The 11,686-nt window shown below is 42.7% G+C and overlaps 1 protein-coding gene across 1 annotated transcript in view; it reads left to right on the plus strand.

Moving 5' to 3' along the window:
* Positions 1–11,639, plus strand: part of UNC5A (unc-5 netrin receptor A) — an 88,777-nt gene extending 77,138 nt beyond the window's left edge. Inside the window, exons 9-16 of the mRNA XM_007427344.3 lie at positions 1,873–2,172; positions 2,535–2,622; positions 4,220–4,388; positions 5,653–5,886; positions 7,453–7,602; positions 8,198–8,362; positions 10,223–10,401; positions 10,587–11,639. Coding sequence (XP_007427406.1) covers positions 1,873–2,172; positions 2,535–2,622; positions 4,220–4,388; positions 5,653–5,886; positions 7,453–7,602; positions 8,198–8,362; positions 10,223–10,401; positions 10,587–10,752 — 1,451 coding nt within the window. The 3' untranslated portion in view covers positions 10,753–11,639. The remainder of the gene's footprint in view (positions 1–1,872; positions 2,173–2,534; positions 2,623–4,219; positions 4,389–5,652; positions 5,887–7,452; positions 7,603–8,197; positions 8,363–10,222; positions 10,402–10,586) is intronic.
* Positions 11,640–11,686: the final 47 nt, after the last annotated feature.

Below are 11,686 nucleotides of genomic sequence, written 5' to 3' on the forward strand. Positions count from 1 at the left end.
AAATGAATCAGGTGGGAGCAGCCATATGGAGACAGGGTTGGAGGGGAACTTCAGTTTTCCCTTTCAAATAATTTCAATATAGCTTGAGATCACTAGGGGAGGGAAAGGCTTTGTGTGAGTGTGTATATTCATTGATATATGTGTGTATATATTAATATTTGCATGCATACATGCTGTTGTGTATGTACATAAGTGTGCATAATTGGGTCACATGCAGCATATGGACCATGACCCAGCACATCATGCACCCTTGGGGTCAAAAAGGTTGCCCACTTGGTTTTTAAGTAGTAGCATATTATTGAGCTTCTCACCTTACCTGAATTGGGAATGGTTCTAACTTGGGAAGGCTCTATCTTATTTATTCCTGTTCCCCAAATTGACATCAGAACTCCTTACAAATGCTACCAATAAATAAATTTTAAAAATCTTCCTTCAGAAGACTGAAAATATGGGACACCAGAAGTTTTCTTACAATAGGTCATTTAAGCAAAGGCTCTCTGTCAAAAGTTGCATAAGAAAACTAAGCCCTTTTATCCGTATTAGTGCACAAAACCTATTACAAATATAATCAGACATTTAAATGCCAGAGATTCTCTTCTCACTGGCCATATGACATAATTAAACCTTAACTTTGCTAAAGATGTTAAATCAGAGGGTGGAAATAGCCAGTTGTGTATTCTGAGGGAACCTGCTAAAATAATCAAGAATAATTTCTTCTAGTTGCAGACAGTGTTCTTCATCCAGGCTCCCTCTACATGTGTTAGATAGCAACTCTATTGTGCTCTGACAGCATGGCTGCCAACCATACTAATTGGGTTGATGGGATCTCGCTAGGCTAGGGAAGGCCTATCTAGTTCCTGTTGTCTCTAAGAGTTTAACTAAAGAGGGCAGTGCACAAAGGTACACATTCTTCTAGCTGCTCGCCACCCAAAACACATGCTACATGTTACTCCAGTCTTTCAGAATAAGTTCAGGAAAACAGATTCTCCATTAAATAAGAAACATTAACTTCTGGAGGAAAGTAGTTGCAGAAACGATAAATGCAAGACTCTTCTGGTATATCTCAGTTAAACTGATTAGTCAAATACTCCTCTCTTTCTCTCTATGAATGCCAGATTAAACCATAGGGAGCCAATCAAATAAATATAATCAAATATTCCAGTATTCACAAGATGGGTGACACTGTATTTGCTCTTGAGATTTCAAAGTGTCCTCTATAGCAAAATGCCACACGCACATCCATCATGACAAATTTTTGACCTTTTGGAACCAATCCATAGAATGCACATACATTCACACACTCACACAGTCTAGTTGTAGGTCAAGGAATTATCGCTTTATTACTCCATCATCCCATATTGTGACTCATGATCTTAGAAACATTCCTCTTTACACCCTGATAAGTGACAAGATATTAAAATGACACGTGTATTCTGTTGATCTACATTTGGACTGCACAGATGGTTTCTGTAAGCTCTATTAACCCAAAACACTGAGTCTAAAAAAGGAGATTACATTGCATCTTTAAAAAGCTGTCTTTGGGAAATAAAATGCATAACCTTATTAATACAGAAAATGATGGTCTGAATAGAGATCTTTGTTTCTCGGGTCATTGCAACAGTCTGTTACCCCTGCTGGTTAATGTATTTTATGCAATACTGTCTGATGAGATAATGTTTTGTGATTAGGCTGCTACATACCTGAGGTGACTCAAAATATCTGCATTTGCATCTATAAAGTAATCTAGCTCTCTGCAGTATTAAGAATGAGCTAACTTTTCCATTCTGCCAGGGAAGAGTTTTTTTATGTCTTGAAACAAGATGTGCGTCTTTACCATGATCCCATTATCATGTTCATTTCTTCCTCACACAGATAATTCCCACCTATTGACAATCCAGCCTGATCTGAGCACCACTACCATGACCTACCAAGGTTCACTGTGTCCACGCCAGGATGGGCCTGGCAAGTTCCAGATTGGGAATGGGCATCTGCTTAGCCCCCTGGGCAGTGGGCGCCATACTCTTCACCACAGCTCTCCCAGTGCTGATCCTGTAGACTTTGTCTCACGATTCTCTACCCAGAGTTTCTTCCGCTCCTTGCCCAGGGGTGCTGCCAACATGGCGTACGGAACTTTCAATTTCTTGGGTGGACGTCTAATGATACCTAACACAGGTGAGGTTGACAAGTAGGGAAAATGTAGGGCTGGAGATTTGGAGAGTGCCTGCAGTGGAGCAACGATGCTTTCTGATGCTCTTTGTTCCATTCTGGATCATTGCTCAAAGAAAAAGAATTTTCTTTCTAGGCTGGATTGCTGCATGGGAAAAGAAATAATTTCATAGAGAAACTCACACAAGAAGATAGACTATTTCCCTCTGAGATTTCTTTTAAGGAGGGATTGCCCATTTCCTCTTTTGGCTAAGCAGCCTCTGACCAAAACCCATTCTTCAGTGATCAGCTTGCCTGCAAAATTGGAAGGCAGCTTGCGTGCGAGCAGAGGGTTATACTCCTTGAGCCATCTCGTCTCTGTCTTTTAGGTGTCAGCTTGCTTATCCCACCCGATGCCATCCCACGGGGGAAAATCTATGAAATTTACCTGACGCTGCACAAGCAAGAGGATGTGAGGTACATATCCCATTCCCTGAAAACCGCTAGGAATTCTGTTCCCATTTCAGTCCTGGCTGTCCCTGAGACGCTAATTTATCTATACTTGCCTGTAATTTATCATGCCCACAACGTGCCCATATGTTTCCTCAGTTTTCCGAAAGGTCACTGGGAATCCTTACAGGCATCTGCACTTTCTGTCCTTTAATTCATAACAAGGTACAGACCCCTGTGGGATCCAGAGGAAGTTTGTGGGTACTTGGGTGCCAACTGATACATGCCATGGTCTTGCTAGTCTGCACTCCTGCAGATGGGTTTGCCGAGATTTGTCTCTGCTGATGAAAGGAGTACCACCAAACGGAGATAAGATAACGTTGTCTCCCGTAACTCTAGTCTCAACCTTTTATATATTTTGTGTTCTCAAGCCTACCTTGGTCTGGCCTGAAATAAACAGTGATGTAAAATAAACAGTAAGTTCATAGGGACAGAGGCAATCTTGAAGATGGGGGCATGAAAATAGTTTCCATGGAAAGGAATGGAAACATTTCCCACATCATGCTCATAGGGAAAGGTAATAGAATGAAGATGATACCGCCAAGCCATTTCTAGGGGTATTTGCACTGCGGCATCCATGGGATATTCTAAAGATACTCCACCTTTGTTTCTTTTCTTTAATGTTTGTCTCCTGGCTCTGTGCAGCTCTTCCTTGTACCTCAGTGCTCACGGCTGTGTCAACAAGAAGCATAGAAAGCCCACTTCCATCCTGGCATGTTTAGTTTCCAGAATCCCCTTGGTGCTGTCTAAGGGCAGAGATGATGGGGATGCCTAAATTGGGCCTGCCCCCAGTGTGCACTCAGGATAACCGCCTGGCCAACAAAGGTGGCGAAGCTGCCAGCAGAAAGCACCCCGCAGGCTGCCCAGAGTCGAATAACCGGCCCCCAGAACTTACCTACTGATCATGTCTAGATCCTTTTCTCTTCCCAATTTCCGCTGAAAGAAAGATGCTCAGCTGTGCCGTTCGTTGCTGTATCGTCAGAACTCTTCTGGAGTTTCTGCCTGGCAGACGTTCCCCAGTGGTAATCCCCTGCCATAACTGGGACATTCCTGCTGTTGCCAGGATTATTGCATTAATAATATTTGATTGTAATTAATAATCTTTATTAATTATAAATTATTTAATTATTAACATTAATAAAATTATATAATTATTATATACATCATTTATATATGTTTATATATAATATACTATGTCATATAACTATAATAATGAATATAATATTAACTAATAATTAATTGTTAAATAATAATTATTAAATTACTTATTATTTATTAATAACAAGAATGTATTTAATCATCTTTGATGCACTTCTTGATAACTCCTAATTTCTAATGCCAAAGAATCATCTCTGGGTGTATTATCGTTATGGTACTTGCTGATATTAACCCCATTCTATTTCTTCATGCTGTGTGTCCCCCCAAACAAATAGGGGTGTGGATTTTGTTTCTCCTCTGTTTCCCCTGGGATTATGGCCAGGAGAAAGTAGCTGATGTCACTCGCTGGTCCATGGAGGTGGGGGAGTCCTCCTCTGTATTACTGATGCTTCTCTCTCTTGCCAAGGCTTCCGCTGGCAGGCTGCCAGACTTTACTGAGCCCCATTGTTAGTTGTGGCCCTCCGGGGGTGCTGCTCACCAGACCTGTTATCCTAGCCATAGATCACTGTGTGGAGCCAAACCCTGAGACCTGGAATCTGCGCCTCAAGAAGCAGTCCTGTGAGGGCACGTGGGAGGTGAGGCCTAGCCTGGAGTACTTGCTGAGCAACTCACGGGTTGTTGCAACACTGGGCCTATTTTATTCATAACAAACCGAATGTCATGCCAAGTACACCATATTCAGCAACCTATAAAATATGTTAAAATCAAGTAGCCATCCTGGGTTTTGTTTTGTTTTGTTTTGTTCTGCTTTGCAAAATGTGAATGGTATCTACTTAGTTCCCAGCAAACTTGGGACCTAAGATCATCTGCTGGACAGGTCCAAGGGCCCCCTTATTCTAGAAAGCAGCCACAACAGTCAAGGCCTTCTTGACAATGGCCGCTCAGAATTCTCCCTGGAAAAACTGCTGGGTGCCTATGTTAATATATTTTCACACCAGGTGAAGTCCTTTTTTTGTTCTTCTAGGTTTCTTAATTTAATGTCAAAATACCTTCAAATGGATATTAATTATTTGATCATTGCTTAAATATAATTGGCCTGTTTTGCCTGTTTTCTAAGCTGTCTGTATTTTGGTTTTAGTGGATTTGTCTTCAGTGCTGTGCTATTATTTATGCATTGATTTCTTGTTTTGCATTGTATATATGATTGTTCTTCTCCCAGATAACACCAGCGATGAGATACTCAGAACTAATCCAAATAAATTAAGTAAACAACCAACTATGGCACTGAGCATCCCCCCCAAACCATGAATCAATAATTTTTCTGGTTTCCTTGGATATCATTTTAAGCTTATCTTCGCATTCCCAAAGCTAGGTCTTTGCCTTAAAAAAAAAAAAAATGAAACCTAAATTCTGTCTCAAGTGCTCCACTGTATAGTTTTGCTTTTTTGCAGAGTATACACAGCCCTGTTACACCATTAACTGAATCTAATGGGTTGTGCGTTCCCCAAGAGAGATACTCATAGGCTTCTGAAAGGAGGCAGTTCTAGCCTGTGCCCTGCAGTGAGGACTTGGATGCAACCTGGGCCCTTAAAGCAGCTCAAATGCAATGCAAACAGTGTGGATGCTGCTAGAGAAAGGGTTCCTCTCAGGCTCAATGCTACAGCCATTACTAGATATACTAGTGAAGCACTGTCGTGACACTACCCATGCAAGCTGATGTGCCAACTTGCTATTCTTTGTCACATGTTCATCAGCCATCTTCTTCTACCATCTCTGGGTTTACCCTAATCTCTCTCTCTCTATCTCCCTCCCTCTCTCTCATATTGATGTGTATGTTCTGCTCTTTTGCCATTTCTCTTTTTTTGATGCAGTGATTGCCTCCCTTTTTCACTTTTTTAGGACGTACTGCAATTGGGTGAGCCAGGACCTTCTGAACTCTACCATTGCCAGTTGGAACCCCAAGCTTGCTACATCTTCACAGAGCAGTTGGGCCGCTTTGCGTTGGTGGGGGAATCGCTCAGCATGGCTGCTTCAAAGCGCCTGAAACTGGTTCTCTTTGCACCCACAACTTGTACTGGGCTGGAATATGATGTCCGTGTGTATTGCCTCAGTGACACCCGTGATGCACTTAAGGTATTCCCCCAGGAAACTCTTCCATGTGCAGCCCCTCTAAGCCCTCTTCCCTCTTCCTCTTCCATATCTCACATATGCTGGAGTACAGTGTTTTTTGCTAGTTTCAAGAACTCATTATTTGTTCATTTGTAGAGTTATTTCAGTACTTTTGACCATGTAGCCAGAGCACAACTTTAATAGAACAATCCTAATCTAATTGCAGGACTAGGGCTCTGCAAATTTTCAGTGGAGTACTTCACTTCATCAGACAGTGAAGCAAAGAGCCCCTTTGAAACAATGCAGCAAAGCATAATGGTGCCACACATTTAAGTAGTAGAATGACTGTGCCTTTTGCTTCCCTTAGTAGCGGTTATTTCTGTGCACGTGTAGCACATGCACAGAAGCTTCTTTTAGTGAGAAGATCAGCCAATCAAGGCAGTTGGCTAACCTTGATGGTAGAGGTAGAACAACATGTGGTGAAGCCTCTTACAAAGGGAGATTGCTCATGATCCACACATTCCTACACAAGAAGCCTAATCTCTCCTTATGCAATTCTTCAGCCTTTTGCATCATGACCCTAATGTCTTCTTCTGGTATGCTAATATTTTTCATCCAGTAATTTTGTTTCCACAGTACAGAGTAGTCTCCAGTATCCCCCTAGTTTAGACTCAAGCTACCCAACTCCACAACATAACAGAACTGGAAGTGTCCATCTAGCCCATGCAGTCCAACCCATGATCAGTGCAGGAATCCAGACTAAAGCATCCCAGATAGATGGCTGGCTAGCCTCTGTTTTAACACATCCAGTGAAGGGAAGTGCACCCTCACTTTGAGTGATTGGTTCCACTGGTGAGCTTCTGTTAGGAATCCTCTATTTCAAGCCAAAGGTTAACCCAGTATAACCCCAGCAATAGTATGCTGGAGACTAGACTCCACAAAACAGATAATTTGTTTAAAATTAGTATTTAATGAAAATTGATTCTATTAATAAAGTTACACCCCATATTTAATAATTTCCACTTGCTGTCCCATTAAAAATTGCCTTTTTAAAAATTCTAGAGGAAATTGCAAAAACAACTTGGCTCTAGGCTCTAGAGTAGAACAAAGGTTGAGCCCCAGCTGGATGGGTTTTCTTTGGTTATATGGTGTCTCTGGGACAGGCTGTGATTTTTTGTGTGTTTTGCATGGTATTTTTAATTGTAAGCCACCTTGAGTCATTGGGAATCAGGCAGCATATAAATAAAACCTTATTTATAAATAAATAAACTCCAAAATGCAAAGATTCCAGGGCCATGATACAGCTTTGAGGCCTCTAGTTTAACGCCTCTGGCCAATTCAGTCAGTGAGCAAACCTTTCAGCCTTAAGGGCTACACAGAATATCAATGACTAGTTAAATTCCTCTGCATTTAGAGATGCATGGACTGCCCTGATACACACACCACACCTATGTGCACATACACTTTTTTCATCACCACCACTACCTCCACACACATTGGACCTGAACTGTAGCTCAGTAACCATAGGACAGTCTTTGTTTCCTTAATTCCCCTCAATTAAGAATATCCCCTATGTTCATACCATTATAGGAAGTGGTACAAATAGAGAAGCAAATGGGTGGACAGCTGATTGGTGCACCACGAATCTTGCACTTCAAGGACAGTTATCACAATCTGCGTCTCTCCATCCATGATGTGCCCAGCTCACTGTGGAAGAGTAAGCTCCTTGTCAGCTACCAGGCAAGCATTTCTACTAATCTTGGGGTTATTTTTATCTAGGACAAGACAATACTCTGATTCTTTTAAATTGCTAGAGCTACTGTTACCCTTTTATGTCCATATTCTTTACAAAAGAGTTGTAACCACCATCCCCACCAACCTATCTTTGGCCCAGGAATACCACCTTCTCAAGCCAAGAAATCTGACTGTTCTGGTTATGCAGTGGTTTGGAATCAGAAGGTGAAAAGTGATTTGGAGTATATGGGCAGCACACATCACACTTGTTACTGCCTCCTTAAATCAACCGTGTTGTTTCCTGGAGTAGACACAGCTTCTTCAAGGAATGGTTGAAAAGTGCAATTTGAGTGCATACATACTGTATGTTCCAAATCACCTTTTCCCCTTTGAATCTGCATTGCTGAACAGCCCTGTTATTAGGCAATTCCTTCTTTGGGAACAGATAGCAGTTATGTCTCTGCTACTTGGTACCAACCTGTACTTGGTTTTGCCTGAAGCTGTTGGCACTTGCTTGTAACTTCAGCCAAGAAGCCTTCTTTTCCACAATTCTTTAGAAAAGCATCATCTTGTGATTTGTGTCTGGCCTTTCTTCTTGTAGGAGATTCCCTTCTACCATCTTTGGAGTGGGCTGCAGCCCTACCTACACTGTACCTTCACACTGGAGCGACTCAGCACGAACACATGCCAATTGGCATGCAAAATTTGGATTTGGCAGGTGGAGGGTGATGGGCAAAGCTTCAATATTGACTTCAACATTGCCAAGGTAAGGGCAAGAATAAAGTGAAGGGAGGCTAACTGTGACAACTTCTGTTAGCTTCTTGGCTGGGTCTCCTGTGCTGGCAGAGGGAGGGATTAGACAGGATGGGCCCTGTTAAGCATACACTGGAGCTCAGCAGGTATTTGGCTGAGTGGATACCTGTTATCTGTCTTTTGAGTAGCTTTCAAGTTCCTTAGGTGGATTTACTGCTAGGGTATTGGGTATGATCTCATAGTGTTCCTACTGAAGATACTTGCGAGTAGACATCAGGGCAGATTTGTGTCACAGGATTTTGTCTTAAAATCCTTACACCTGCTATTTTTCCATTCTAAAAGCCAATGTCAAGGCTGTATGTTAGCTGTAGCCATCTGTGTCCAAGACACAGTACAAAAGAACAAAGTACAGACCTGTTCTGGCAAAATGCTCCTGACTTCCTAAGCTACAATTCATGAGCCAGGATGACTGTTAGCCCTGCATTCTCACCCATATCATATCCCATTTCTCCTCATGCTAGCTGCAGTAGACGTCCTGATTTCTTTTAACTGGAGTTTGGTTGTTAGTTTATAGGATTTATATGGCCTCCCAGCTCTGGCAGTTGCATGGGTATACCAAGGTGCACTTATAACTACCTGGCAGTACAGCAATAAAAAATATATATAATGAAACCCATGAAAATAACCCAAATCACAACAAAACACACAATTGGTGCACAGATTACAGTGTTTCAAGGAAAGGACATGGAGCATTCCACTTGTTGCAGCGTAGGGGTGGAAAGAAATAACCAGAAACAGGCTGTCCCGCACTTTATAGGGCTTTGTAGGTGACAACCAGCACCTTGAATTGCACCTAGAAATCTACTGGGAGCTAGTGCAGCTCACGAAGCAGCGGTGTTGCATGGGTGTACCAAGGTGCACTTATAACTACCTGCGCCGCTGCATTCTGGACTACCTGCAGCTTCCAGATGGTCTTCAAGGGCAGCCCCATGTAGAGAACATTAGTCCAGTCAAGAGGTGACTAAGGCATGAGTGACCACAAGCACCACCTCCTGGTCCAGGAACAGGTGCAGTTAACACATTAGATGGAGTTGTGCAAAGGACCTGACCATGGCTGCCAATTGCTCTTTGAGCAGGAGCTAGGAGTCCAAACGGCCCCCCAAATTGCACACTGGGTCTGAGTGAGAAAGTGCTATCCCATCCAAATCCAAGGATGGAAAATTTCCAGTTCCTGGATAAGGGGAGCCCAAAACCCATACCCACTGTTATATTCTGTCAGAAATGGGAAATATCAATTTAATGTTGATTTATAATACAGAATTTTAGTCATATTCTGATCTTGTCTTAATAGCCTACATAGTAAATTAACTCTAAATCAGTAAGTCCCATGCCAGATACAATAATGAACTTGGTTTGGTCAAATCGGATCTCTGCATTAAAGCCAGCAAATAAGTAGAAATGAAAGGAAGGGCCATATGGCTCCAATGTTCCTTCCTAGCTTCATAAACTCTGGCTTACAAAGCTGGGTACCTTATATCTTTCATTTAAAGAGGTTTCTAATAACCTACAGTTATATAGAAAAATGCTTGAAAGCACATAGCCAATGCTTGCTGAAATTTCAAAGGCTAGAGGAGTGGTTGAATAGTTAGGCTCCATTTTTTTTTTTGACAGACCAAACTGAGTTGTCAAATTAGAGAATATTTGGAAAGAAACCACATTATAGTAAGGGGCCTTCCTTCTTCTTAAAACCTGCATCCGACCAAGTAAAATAAACAGCCTTGTTATCATATGCTTTTAGCTCTTTCTCTCAGCCCAGAATCCTTACTACAAAGATTTTATTTGTTGGATCTAATAATTGTTGTCTTCTTCTCAGGATGCCCGGTTCTCGGACTGGCTACCCCCAGACAATGAGGCTGGCTCCCCTGCCCTGGTGGGCCCCAGTGCCTTCAAGATCCCTTTTCTTATCCGCCAGAAGATCATAAGTAGTCTGGATGCCCCAGGGGCCCGTGGGGCTGACTGGAGAGCATTAGCCCAGAAGCTGCACCTTGACAGGTATAAGGATTCTTTGTTTAAAAGTGTACTAAGCATAGAAGGTGGAACTTGCTGATACAGAAATGCATGATTTGGGTGGGATTGTGGGCTATGCAGTTCTGATACAGAGTAGAGGAGGTTTGCAGAAGTGGCAGAGGTACTGGCGAATTTAATTTATATTATGATTACTTTCCCTCTTTCCACAGCCATCTCAGCTTCTTTGCTTCAAAACCAAGCCCAACAGCCATGATCTTGAACTTATGGGAAGCACGTCACTTCCCCAATGGAAACCTCAACCAGCTGGCTGCTGCTGTGGCCGAAGTGGGCAAGCAGGACAGCTCTCTTTTCATGGTTTCAGAAGCTGAGTGCTAAGGCACTAGACAGGGACAACGCAGGCCTCGGTTTGAAGATGGTGAGGGGCACCTCCATTTGAAGGGTCATAGCATCTGTACCTGTCCTGCTTTGAATATGCCTGTGTGCCCTATCTGCGGCATACTGGCCTCGTACCTTCTAATCCTTGTGCCAAATTCAGCCAGAAGGCAAGCACACTGGGTTCAGTCTCCAGAAGCCATGGAAAAGGCTACCAAATCCCTACTTTGCTGTTTCCGAGGCAGCGCTGGTACTGGTTGGGATAGGTCTGTTTTTCTACCAAGCAGGCTGGCAAGCAAGTCTGATCTGCTGACATCTAGCTTGGACAATTGTTCTAGAGCTTTCTTCTACTCTAGCATGGGAAGCAGAAAGAAAGGAAATGGTTAGCCCAGAATCCATTGTGAGTGACCAGGATGAACAGGTAAGCTTTGCTTTGAAGCTGAGTCATCTGTGTCCTTCCCACTGCATCCCCTAGGAAGCCCCTTGCCATAAATAAAGGAAAAAAGAGGGTAGCTCAGGATAGTTCCAGAGCCATCTCTATAAATGTTTGCTCTAGCCCGAGAGGTATGTGACAGTCAGAGAGGGCAGTCCAAGAGTTGGTGGCTTGCAGACACCTGGAGACCCATGGGACAAGGAAGAAACAGAAGGTCAGCCAAAGGATGAGGGCCTTGCTGTCCTGGTGACTGTATCTGTGCCTCCTTAGTCCTTGCCCAGTGTATATGCAAGGGATTTGTGCGTGTGCGTGGCAGTCTGATCTGTGCAGTGAACGTGTGCTGGACCAAGCAGGTCCATGCCGTATTGTGTAAAGATTGTTTTTTATTCTGTATTCAAGTGCATTCAAGTATTTACACTTGGCCTTATGTACATATCAGCGTCTCGCACAGGGTTTTAGCGGGCATGAATGTAAATAAATTATATATATATATATTGCTACATG

This window comes from Python bivittatus, unplaced genomic scaffold (genome assembly GCF_059951505.1).
Source record: "Python bivittatus isolate LINGU-HERP-01145 unplaced genomic scaffold, Pbiv_v1 ctg000080_np1212, whole genome shotgun sequence".
Taxonomy (NCBI): Eukaryota; Metazoa; Chordata; class Lepidosauria; order Squamata; family Pythonidae; genus Python; species Python bivittatus.